Raw genomic sequence first — 12164 nt, forward strand, 5'->3', positions numbered from 1 at the left:
CCCTGGCGGCACCGCCAGCCCACAGAAACCGGCCCAGCACAGAATCAACAGTACGGAACCACTGCGGGTCAACCTGGAAGGGATGATTCTGCAATTGATATAGCAGACGGGGCAAAGCCACCATCTTGAAGATGGCCGATCGGCCGTAGATATTAAGCGGCATGCGCGTCCATGTCTTGACGTCTAGCTGGACCCGATCCCATACAGGCAGAATGTTCCGGTCCCATGCCACTGCAGGCGAGGCCGAGAGGAAGACACCCAGGTACTTCAAGAAACACTGTTGAATATTTTGATTGCTGGCCGGCGGTCCGTTGTGTCCCGTTGTACCTTGGATCCCGGGAACAAGGAGCTGTGAGCAGTTCGGCATTTGGAGGCGGTTCCGCATTTCGGAATTCAGGAACCGGTTTACTGGAAGCGAGCGGCTGCTCGTATCAGACTACCAACTCGGAGTCCGGGTAGAGCGTTTGTTGATACGCTCCCGGGACGGACTGGAACAGAGACGCCCGCCAAAGGAGGTGGTTGCAGCGTCTCTGTTTTGGGAGGCTTGGTTATTGTTTCGGACCCCTCGGTGGAGCGCCAGGCCAGGTGTTCCCGAGGTGAGAGTCTGACCTAAGAGGACGCCTTGGCGATAATACCCCGTCAGTCGTTCTCGAACGGCATTTTCGGCCGTTTCTCTGCAGAGTGTCCTCTGTTGGCTGGATACCGGGACCGGTGTCCATGCAGAGGACGGTTGGATTGAGGCCCACATGATCCCAGGGCTAACGACTGATGGGTAACGTATGACCTACCATTACTTTGCGAGACTAAGAATCGCTTGTACTATTGTTTGTCATAACCTATGTATACTTGTGATTATTAAACAAGAACATAGCAATACTCTGGTATCTTGTGGAGGTTTCTTGCTAACATACTCGATCCCGAGAAATGCAAATGCTACTTACCAGTATGCATCTGTTCTTGGCATGTAGGGCTGCTGACATTCATATCTGTGCATAGATCGCCGCCTAGTGTTGGGTCCGGATGATTGCACATTGTTGTCCTGGAAGAGTCTTCGAAGTATCACGAGATAGGTGGCTCCTCCCCTGGACTACAGTGCGCATGGGCATCGCCTCCATCCCCAGATTGTTTTTAGCCATTGGCCGAGATGGAGTGAACTATGTGAGTGATGACCATGCTATGAGCATATATATATGAATACTGCAGCTGCTACAGGCGCCGGGGAGGAGGGCGGGCGATATGAATGTCAGCAGCCCTACATGCCAAGAACAGATGCATACTGGTAAGTAGCATTTGCAGTTCGAGGCATGTGGGCTGCTGAATTCATATCTGTGCATAGAATACATAGCAGTCCTCCTATCATTGGCGGCCGCCCGTGCCAGCTGCAGCAGTTTGAAAAAGTGTTTTGAGAACAGCCTGACCAACAGCTGCCTGCTGTTTAGAGTGCACGTCTACACAGTAATGTTTAGTAAAAGTATGTGTGGTAGACCATGTGGCTGCTCTACAAATATCCTCTAAGGGAATGTTCCCAAGGAAGGCCATAGAGGCCCCCAACTTTCTGGTGGAGTGGGCTCTTGGTGGAATTGTGAGAGTGCGTTTAGCCTTAGCGTAACAGATCTGAATGCATTTCACGATCCACCTAGCGATACCGGCTTTGGAAATAGCGTTTCCCTTGTGGTGTGAGGCAAATGCAACGAAAAGTTGCTTGGTCTTTCGAAAATCCTTTGTCCTGTCAATGTAGTACATTAAGGCTCTCTTAACGTCAAGGGTGTGGAGCATCCGCTCCGCCAGCGACTCAGGATTTTGAAAAAACACTGGCAACTCAATTGTCTGGTTTATGTGGAATTGAGATACAACCTTGGGTAAAAATTTAGGGTTAGTGCGGAGCACCACCCTGTTAGCATGTACTTGGAAAAAAGGTTCTTGGATGGTGAGTGCCTGTAACTCACTAACCCTCCGTAGCGATGTAATTGCTACTAAGAAAGCCACCTTCCAAGTCAGAAACTGAAGCTCACAAGAGTGCAGTGGCTCAAAGGGAGGACCCATCAGCCTTGTAAGAACCACATTGAGGTTCCATTCTGGAGCTGGTGGTGTCCGCGGTGGAATGACCCTTTTGAGTCCTTCCAGAAATGCCTTGATAGCAGGAACCTTGAAAAGTGATAGGTGTTGCCTATTCTGGAGGTATGCGGCCATTGCAGACAGGTGAATGTGGATGGAAGAATACGCCAAATTGCATTGGTATAGATGGAACAGGTAACAAATGATGTTCTGAATGGAAGCATCCAGCGGGTCAATGTCGTGGTTCACACAATAGATGACAAACCGCTTCCATTTAGCCGCATAACATGCTCTAGTAGTGGGCTTCCTTGCCTCCCGAATGATGTCCATGCAATCGGGGGGAAGATTGAGGTAGCCAAACTCTAGGACTTCAGGAGCCAGATCGCCAGGTTGAGCTGTTGCGGATCTGGGTGCTGAATGTCGCCATGGCTCTGCGTCAGAAGGCTGGGTGTGAGATGAAGCCTTTGATGCGGTACCACGGAAAGTTCCAGAAACGTGGTGTACCATGGCTGGCGAGCCCACGTTGGAGCAACCAGGATGAGAGTCATCGAGTGTTGCCTGAGCTTGCGTGCCACCAGCGGTATCAGAGGTGCTGGGGAAAAAGCGTACGCAAATCTGCCTGACCAGTTCATCCACATCGCATTGCCCTGCGATTCGGGTGTGGGAACCTGGCGGCGAAGCTTTGGCATTTTGCGTTCTCCCTTGTGGCGAACAGGTCTATCTCTGGATGACCCCACCTTTGGAAGTACGGTAGGAGTACTGATGGATGTATCTCCCACTCGTGCATTTGGTGGCTGTGCCTGCTGAGCAGGTCCGCCATCTGATTGTCCTTGCCTGGGAGATGCTCCGCCATGAGGAAGATGTTCCTCTGAATGGCCCACTTCCACATGCTCTGAGCCAGATGAGACAGCTGCGGAGAGTGTGTGCCTCCCTGCATTCTGAATGTAGTACATGGCCGTCATGTTGTCCGTCCGGATCAACACGACCTTGTTGCACAGATGTACTTTGAATGCCTTCAAGGCCATGAAGATCGCCATCAGTTCCAATACATTGATGTGCATCTTCCTTTGCTGCAGTGTCCATAGTCCCTGCACTGTGTAGTGGAGTACATGCGCTCCCCATCCTTGGAGAGAAGCGTCCGTTGTCAGGATAATCTGTGGCACTGGCTCCTGAAACGGTCGGCCCTTGCAAAGGTTTTGTGGATTCCACCAATGCAGAGAGTTGTACGCCCGACCGCTCACCAACACTAGGTCTGTTAGTTGCCCATGAGCCTGAGTCCACTGACGTGCTAGGCACTCCTGGAGCGGACGCATATGTAACCTCGCGTGCGAGACGATGGAGATGCAGGAGGCCATCATGCCTATCAACTGCATGAACACCTTCGCTGGAAGCGAGTCCTGAGGTCTGAATCGTTGGATCAGCGTCTGGATACTGGCGATTCTCACTGAGTTTGGCTGCGCAGTGGCTGCCAGAGTGTCTATTGTGGCGCCCAGATACTGCCGTATATGGGCGGGTTGGAGATGGGATTTCGGGTAATTCAGTGAGAATCCCAGATCGTGCAGGAGATGAATGGTGCGGGACACGTGGTCGGCGCATTGCTGTTCTGACCTTGCCTGAATGAGCCAGTCGTCCAGATAGGGATAGACGTGGACGTTCTGGCGTCTTAGATGCGCCGCCACAGTCGCCAGGCACTTTGTAAAAACTCTTGGCGCTGTGGTGACCCCGAAAGGCAGAACCCTGAACTGGTAGTGCTGGTCTTGAATTGTGAATCTGAGGTACTTCCTGTGTGAAGGATGCAGGGGAATGTGAAAGCATGCATCCTTGAGATCTAGCATAGCCAGGAAGTCCCCTTGCCGAAGCAGAGGGAGAACCTGCTGCAACGTGAGCATATGGAAGTGCTCTGACAGAATGTACCAGTTGAGGGGCCTGAGGTCCAGGATGGGCCTGAGGGATCCGTCCTTTTTGGGGATTAGAAAGTACAGAGAGTAAACTCCTGTTCCCCTTTCTTGCAGTGGCACGAGCTCTATTGCCCCTTTTTGCAGCATGACTTTGACCTCCTGCTGCAACAAGTGCAAGTGCTCGCCGGACATAGGACGGTTTCTTGGAGGTATGTTTGGTGGTGTGGAAGTAAGTTCCAGACAGTAACCGTACTGGATAAGAGATTTGACCCACCTGTCCGTGGTGATGGATTTCCACGCGGGCAGGAACTGCTGGAGTCTCCCCCCGACCGGTGTTGTGTGGTCGGGGGGCAGTGACAAGGCGTCACTGTTTGTTGGTGGTGGAGGACCTGGAGCTGTTGTTTCCACGTCCCCTGCCTTTGACGTTGTTGCCCCTGTAACCACCTCTACCCTTGTTGGTGTATGAGGTCTGGGTGTTGCTTTTATAGTACTGCGTGGATTATGATGCCTGACCCCTTGAGGTGCCTCTGTTATTGGAGCGGCGAAAAGAACCACCCCTAAACTGCTGGGACTGGAGGGCCTCCATAGACTTAGCAGTGTCCGTGTCTTTCTTCATTTTTTCAAGGGTTGCATCCACTTCAGGGCCAAACAGGTGGTCTGGATTAACTGTTTGATTTAAGATGGTTGTCTGTATGTCTGGTTTGAAGCCTGATATTCTAAGCCATGCATGTCTACGCAGTAACACGCTAGTGTTTATAGCCCTGGAGGCGGTATCAGCCACGTCCAGTGCACACTTAATGGAAGCATTGGTGATTAGCTTCCCCTCCTGAATCAACATTTCAGCTGCCTCTTTGTACTGATCAGGTAAGTGCTGCAGAAGTGTTTCTAGGGTGTCGTAGTGCGCCCTATCGTAGCGTGCAAGTAGGGCCTGCATGTTTGAAATGCGCCAAATATTAGCTGCCTGAGCAGCAATACGTTTTCCTGAGGCTTCAAAGATTTTCGATTCTTTGTCTGGGGGAGGAGCATCACCCGTGGTCTGCGAGTTTGCCCGCTTGCGTGCGTTGGATACAACCAAAGAATCCAGTGGCAAGTGTCCCTTGATGTACGTTGGATCAGTGGGCGCTGCCTTGTATTTTTTGTCAATACGAGGATTGATGACTCGCGCCCGAGTGGGCTCTTTGAAAACCTCCGGCGCGTGCTTCAGCACTCCCTTGAGCATAGGCAATGTCTTGACCGACTTTTCAGCCACTGAGAAAGTGTCAAACAGAAAATCGACATCCACAGGGTCCGCATGGAGGTCAACATCATGATTAGCCGCAGCTCTCTCAATTAGAGCGTTGAAGGCTGCAGAGTCCTCTGTTGGAGAAGTTTTCGCTGCAAAAAGCTGCAGTTCGTGACCTGACGGAGGGTCCTCAGGGTCGCCTCCAGCAGACCAAGGTTCATTGACCTCCTCCGGATCCGAGTACGCTGGATAATTGTACTCGTCCTCCTCATCTCCGTCACCTTCCCCAGCGTTAGAATGGGTCGGTGAGAGTTCTAGATTTTGTGGAGATGCAGGCTCCATAGGGGCAGAAGCACCGGCAGAGTCCAACTTCTTTTTGAGTGGAATACGAAAATGTTCTAACACCGGCTCCGGGGTGATCTTCCTTTTAAGGAGAGAGAGTTTGCCTGTATTGGCGTCGATGACAACCTCTCGACGCTCCTCGTCTGCGAGTGGCTGGAGCCGATGCTTCGGCACCACCAATGACGCTTTGGGCGTCGACACCAGCTTCAAGGGCACCCCGGCCCCATGCCTTGGAGCGAAAGCCTTCGGCGTCATCTTCGGCGGCAGCGTGAAGTGGATCGGCGTCTGCGCCTTTGCCGGCTTCTGTGTAGGCTTCGGCACCACATCCTTCGGTTCGGGAGCCACTGCGTCCTTCCGAATACGTTGAAGGGACTCCGTGACCTTCTTGGTTAAGGACGGGGAGGGCCGGACCGGCTCGAGCGATTCCCCCGAGTCCGGAGTCGGGTCGGCGATCAAAGGCACGGTCTTCGGAGCCGACACATCACCACCCTTGGCCTTGACAACCGGAATCGGCGCAGCCAGAGCTTTGGGGTCGTCTTGACGCTTCTTCGAGGCTCTTTTCGGGTCGTCGACCTCGACCATCTTCGGCGCCGACGCGGCCGCGTCGGTCGTCTTCGGTTTCGACACCAGGGTCTTCGGGTCGGCCATCTTGGCGTGGCTCTTGATGTCGGCGGCCATTTTGGGCCTTTTAGGCGCTGAGGCCTCTGGAGCCTTCTGTCCCACCAGTGCGACTTTCACTTTCGGTTTCGATACCGTTGGTGTGGACCCCGATGGCTTCACTTTCGGTTTCTTCACCGGGAGTGGCGCATCACCAATGTCCGTGGCCGGGCCCGGAGGCGGGGCCGTGGGACGAGTATTGAGGTCTTGGGTAAGGCCCGAAGGCGATCCCTCGACCTGGGCCGTATAGTGGGGATTGACCCCTGAGTCAGTCTGAGGATGCTCCTCCTCTGAGCTATCCTCCACGGTGGCAATGGCCCCGTCGTCGTCCCCTACCTCTCCGACGACTTCATCAAACTCCTCGTCCCCCGCGTCGTAGTTTTCATCCTCTGACGCCGGGCTGGAGTCCGAAACTTGTAAGACGTGTCGTCACCAACGTCTTCCTCGAAGATGTTGTCTGGCGGGGGCGCTGATAACTGGGCCTGGAGTCTAGCGGCCCGACGAAGCTTGAGAGTCTTCTTACACCGGAACTTGGAGCAGGCCATACACCTGGCCTCATCATGGTCCGGCGACAAACATTTGTTGCACACTGGGTGCACGTCGAGGTGTGAATACTTTGAGGTGCACACCGGGCACCTCTTAAACGGAGTTCGTTCCATGTTAAGTAGTCTGGAGCGTCGTGTAGGCCCGTCCGCGCCGACAGCACGCGGAAGGGCAGCAAGTGTTCGGAGCTGATGAATAAACAAACCCGAACGATGGACAATACCGACGCTAATCCTAAAGACCTTTTGGTCTCAAGTTAGGAAAGTTAAACAACTATCGATTCCGACAGAGGGAACCGAAACACATCCGAACCCAATGGCGGAAAAAAACAATCTGGGGATGGAGGCGATGCCCATGCGCACTGTAGTCCAGGGGAGGAGCCACCTATCTCGTGATACTTCAAAGACTCTTCCAGGACAACAATGTGCAATCATCCGGACCCAACACTAGGCGGCGATCTATGCACAGATATGAATTCAGCAGCCCACATGCCTCGAACCAGGGAGATTACACACACTGACCACACGTGAGATGGAGTATGCCAACTGCCAAACTCTAAATAATGCCCTAAGGTACTGCCCATCTGCAACTGAACCTGGCAGCAAGAACCCTGATCAAACTTGAAACTTTGATCACATCTCGCCTAGTGTATAATTTGCAAAGGAGTTGAAAATACTATAACCAATTGAGTTAAAACACAAAACAGAGACATCATCACAAACTAACTTGGATTGTATTAAAAACCTAGCAATGGCAATTTCTTATTATTTAAATTAAGATTTTCAAAGCCTTTTACTACAGTGTTATGTATTAAACAGGTACTTAGCAGCTACTGCTCTATCTCCATTCCCGTGAAGCCACAATATACTCTAAGGAATTCTAACTTCACTCCAGTGGAATGAAAGTGCTGTGCCAAGCACACAACAATGTATTACTGGCTGCTCATGAGCGACAAGGCCATCTTGGATGAAAGCATATCTGAAAATATGTTCACTAAAGGGCATCATAGCACAAAAACAAGATGGTAATGGTAAAGTCAGGGGGCACCAACTGACCTGGCCAGTTTGCCACATTTACATACTAAACATCGGTAAGAAGAGGGGCAACTGAACCCGGCCTCCTTTCAAAACTGTACTGATATTGCTGCAAGTGCTTGATTCAAGCTGTCTGCTGCTAAACCAAAGCCTAACATGTACCAGCTTAGCCACTAGCCACCAGTGTAATGAAGTGCCCATGGTACGTGAACTATCCCACTCACAACAAATTACCTTGTTCGGGCCTCAATATCTGTGTGTGAATTCATTGCCACAAAGTGGGTGACATCAGCGATGTGAACGCCCAGTTCAAGGTTACCATTGGCTAAACTACGGATGGATAGGGCGTCGTCCACATCTTCGCAGCCCTTGGGGTCAATGCTGAACACCAAGTGTGTGTCCCTGAGGTCCATGCGCTCCTGCTCCTCCTGGGGGCTGATACTCCAGGGGTTCTCAGAGGAAGGCATCTCTCTCATCTGAAAAGTAAGTACAAGTAACATGCATTTACTCTCACAAGTACTATCCTGGTCAGTAGTAGTGCATGTTTACTTCACTTACAACAGGGACAGCATATGCAGAAGCACAACAAACTTACCTCATAACCTGAGAAAAGGAACTCCACATATAGAAGCAAGGCAAGCTTCCCGAGCGCACCAAATGTACTGTGTGGGCAGAAACAGTGCACTACAGGACAACATCAGTACAACACAAAATTAATTCACACACAGAACATATACTGAACCTAAAGTGCAAGCTCCACTCATACAACAGAAACTGAATTGGCATGTTTCACAGAAACAGCTACTGAAGAAGCGGTCCATGGAAAAAAAAACAACATAGGGAGAGGCGATGCAAATACAACAGTTGCTTCTGATTAACCTTCAGTAGTGGCTGCACAAGCATTCACAATCTGTGACAGTGAATCCTTTGCGCCACTTTATAAAGATGTGATGATGCTCTGTATAATTTAGTACACCTGAAAATCACTGACCTGTGCTTCAGAAAAAGGAGAAACGCAAATGCTGTTTTCCACCAGGATTGTTGAAATTTCTACTTCCAGATCCCCAATCTTCCCCAGAACGCGCACAAAGTGCCCGTTGGGGTACAGAGAGTTTGCTTCCCAGGAATCAATCCGCACAATTACCCTGCAATCCTGCAGCAGCAAAAAAGTAGAAAAAAACAAACATACAGTGAAATTATGCTACGATTTAAATAACAATCATACTCTTTGTCTTCGAAGCAAAGAGCGAGAGGTAATAACAAGGAGGCAGATGGAATTTAAGTATTCCACATTTTAAGTGACTAGCGCCCCACAGTGGGTTCACCACCAAATTAAACAGGTTTACAATACATAACTTCAATATTTCTTTGCTAGAAAAGCAGGTAGCGCTGCAGGGCAAGTCTGACGTGTTAGCTGTGTGCAGTCTCAGCACTGGAAAAGTAGGCATGCTGGAAGCAGGTCTATCTGTGTGTTCCCATACAGGACTAGCCAAGGCCACTGCAGGGACGGAAATGATAGACGCTCTTTAAAAGATCTACTTGTAGATATCGGCATTTCAGTAGGTGGGCTGTAGGTCTGAGCTGAACTACGCTGATGAATCCAGCAGTAGAGGCTTCAGTAAGACAGGATGGTGAGCAACCCAGAGCTGAAGAGAAAGTAGAAAAGCAGGGGATGCCTGAACCAAAGACAATTAGGGTTTCAAAACAGGAGTCGTAAGAGCGCTAGATGTCAAGATCGAAGTGCACTAGCAGTGCTGCTTCCTATTCCCCCACCTAAAAAGTCATGAGGTCATGTAGCTGTCTAAACAGTGAGGGTTGACTGGCAGTATGCTAGACAATCTATAAAACACATTTCTCATTGAATGTTTTACAAGCATTAAAGCGCTGAGTAAGCAGAAATGAACATGCATAGTAAATTGTTCACAGTAATCACAAAGAAAGGAGTGCTGGCCCATGTGGCCAGACCCCACAGCTACCTACCTGCAGTGCCCCTGCCTGATGAGTGCTGATCCGTATTTTAGGAATTCTGTAATCCCAAGGCGTAACTAGAATCTTCTGTGCATTTCTTGCCTGAGACTGGGTCTCTTCCTTTGATGGAAACGTCACCACATAATCTCGCCAATTTTTCTGGATGACTCCAATCACCCTGCCTTGGAAAAGTCAAAATACAAGTCACCCTCCTCTCAGATTTATCGGTGAACAGAGTTCTAAGGAAATCCAAGACAGTGCAGAAACTTACATTTTGTACATATCCCCCTGTGGCCAGCACAACACTACAGCGTGAGAAAGGTAAACCACAGCACATATTGAACTCAATTAATACTCAGGATTACTGCTGCCAACAGAGATAGTCAAACATTTCACTTTCACTGCATACGCCAGCTTTCGTATCCGAAGGATTAAGTCACTTACACACCAGACAGCCCCCGTGCTATTACAGAAGCAACTACACATTGAGTTGAAAATAATAAAGCAATGGTGCAATAAACTTTGGATTTGCAGAGGATAATTTGTAAAATATGAAACAAATGCGAACGGTGTTACTGTTTATCTTTAACAGCCCTTAGTTCCTTCCACCACTAGGTAATTTGGATGGTGTTCGCAGATGACACAGTTACCTAGTCAAACATTATATCACTTGACGAAAGAGAACATTGACTTTGAGAATCTCTAAACAGCCCCTCAAAAGCACATTCTACAACTCGATGAAAGTGATGGCCCTATAACAAGAGTTTTATATTTTGAGACTATTCAAGATTCATATGCTGTACTTCACGTTGAATGTTCGAAAGAGATCAGGCCTTCCTCAAGAGAGTAGAATCTCGTGATGTGGTCATTTTCAAATTTGTTGGTCTTTATATACACCAGCAGATTCTAATGCAGGTTCAATTTCGGTCTCAGTGTGCCTCCTCTCATTAGTATTACAAAATATATTGAGTACACTGCTTTGCCTTGTTCTTGTAACGTCTTTTCCACAATGCAATCTTTTCACAGGAGGGACTGACATTCTTCTATGAGCAGAAGTACACGTACATGTAGGATTTTCATGAGTTTCAGTTTGTGACTGTTGAAAAAAATGAAAAAAGTATATACAGCAAACTACTAACAGACCCACTTATCTGAGGTAAATGTCTTCCTTTTGACATGCAAATCACCTCAGTATTTTAGTTTATTCTAAGCCGTAATTTATATTTCTCAAAATAGAAAAAATCTAGATCACAGAATACAAAGATTTACAAACATTAAAGTCACTTTCCTGAGTTAGAGAGCAAACAAATTGCACACAGTGACATCCTGGCAAGAAAAATGCCTCTTCTGCTATCTAGAGCAGTCTTGCTCTCAGTGGGCCATATGGCTGGGGGAATGAATTGTCTGTCCCATTCTAGAGGAGGAAGAATCACTGGAGCTCTTTCCTCTTCCTCTACTCTCAAAAGCTTTAGCATTGGATTGCAAACTAGTACTGCTATTATGCCGATTGTATTACACCCTGTGGTCTGTGGGGACATGTCGCTCTTCAAGGAAAGGTACTTCTTTGCTGGACGGCAGCCATGGCCTTGGCTATTTGTGTTCTTTTGTACAATGCAGAACACGTAGAAAAAGGAAAAAACTAGGAGAAAAAGACATTTCTCCTCGTTACACCTCACCTGGGGAGGTGTATCTTTTTGGCACATTCTCAGATTTACCACTTGAGGTAAATCTGTGAATGTGTCAAAAACCATGGGAGTTGGTTGGGAACACCCATGCAACGCCCATGGAAACGTCTCCCTATCTAACATTACACAACATGTAGTATACTGAATACGAACTTGATTTAGTTTCCGGTCAAAGGTGATCACCCTTTTTGGGGGGTCATCTTAACCAGTTGGTCTGACCTTTTTAACACTAAAGCATCTTGATTTTTATAATGTTTACTATGGCTTGGCTGAGACAGACTTTTGTTTCTTCAAAACAACAGTTTTCTTGGTCCTCGGTGCCTAAAACCACGTTTCAAAAAGACATCAGCAAAACTTGTGCATTACCTGAACTTAGACACAAAGCAAAGGAAGAGAACGTGCAATGTTTTTCTTTTTTCTTTTACATGAAGTCTTAAAGTAGCACTAGCGTGACACTCTGTCTCTCATTCCGCGAGTCATGAATTACACACAAATTGTGAGTTAACCAACAGTGACAATTTGGGCAGAATGTAAAGGAAATTCTGTCTATAACAAAAATCAAAAATCCTGACAAAAGCATAGCGAAAACAACACTTTGATTCAAGGCTATTTTACACACTGTGTTCCGCTGATGTTGACGGCTTAGAGTATCAGAAGCACTAAAGTCTCTGTCCCAAACCCACTTAACAATGTAGTTGGTAATGTTGTTTATCTCAGTGTGGAAATATTGAAGTTAAAAGTTGATTCTCAAGTCTAAACG

General features: G+C 48.5%; 1 protein-coding gene across 1 annotated transcript in view; it reads right to left on the bottom strand.

The window, feature by feature from the left end:
* Positions 1-12164, bottom strand: part of DIS3L (DIS3 like exosome 3'-5' exoribonuclease) — a 408581-nt gene that overhangs the window by 234435 nt on the left and 161982 nt on the right. Inside the window, exons 8-10 of the mRNA XM_086957989.1 lie at positions 9732-9901; positions 8743-8904; positions 7986-8227 (exon numbers count right to left, since the gene is read on the bottom strand). Of these exons, the coding sequence (XP_086814115.1) occupies positions 7986-8227; positions 8743-8904; positions 9732-9901 (574 nt within the window). The remainder of the gene's footprint in view (positions 1-7985; positions 8228-8742; positions 8905-9731; positions 9902-12164) is intronic.

The sequence above is a fragment of the Lissotriton vulgaris genome, chromosome 2_1 (genome assembly GCF_964263255.1).
Source record: "Lissotriton vulgaris chromosome 2_1, aLisVul1.2, whole genome shotgun sequence".
Classification (NCBI taxonomy): domain Eukaryota; kingdom Metazoa; phylum Chordata; class Amphibia; order Caudata; family Salamandridae; genus Lissotriton; species Lissotriton vulgaris.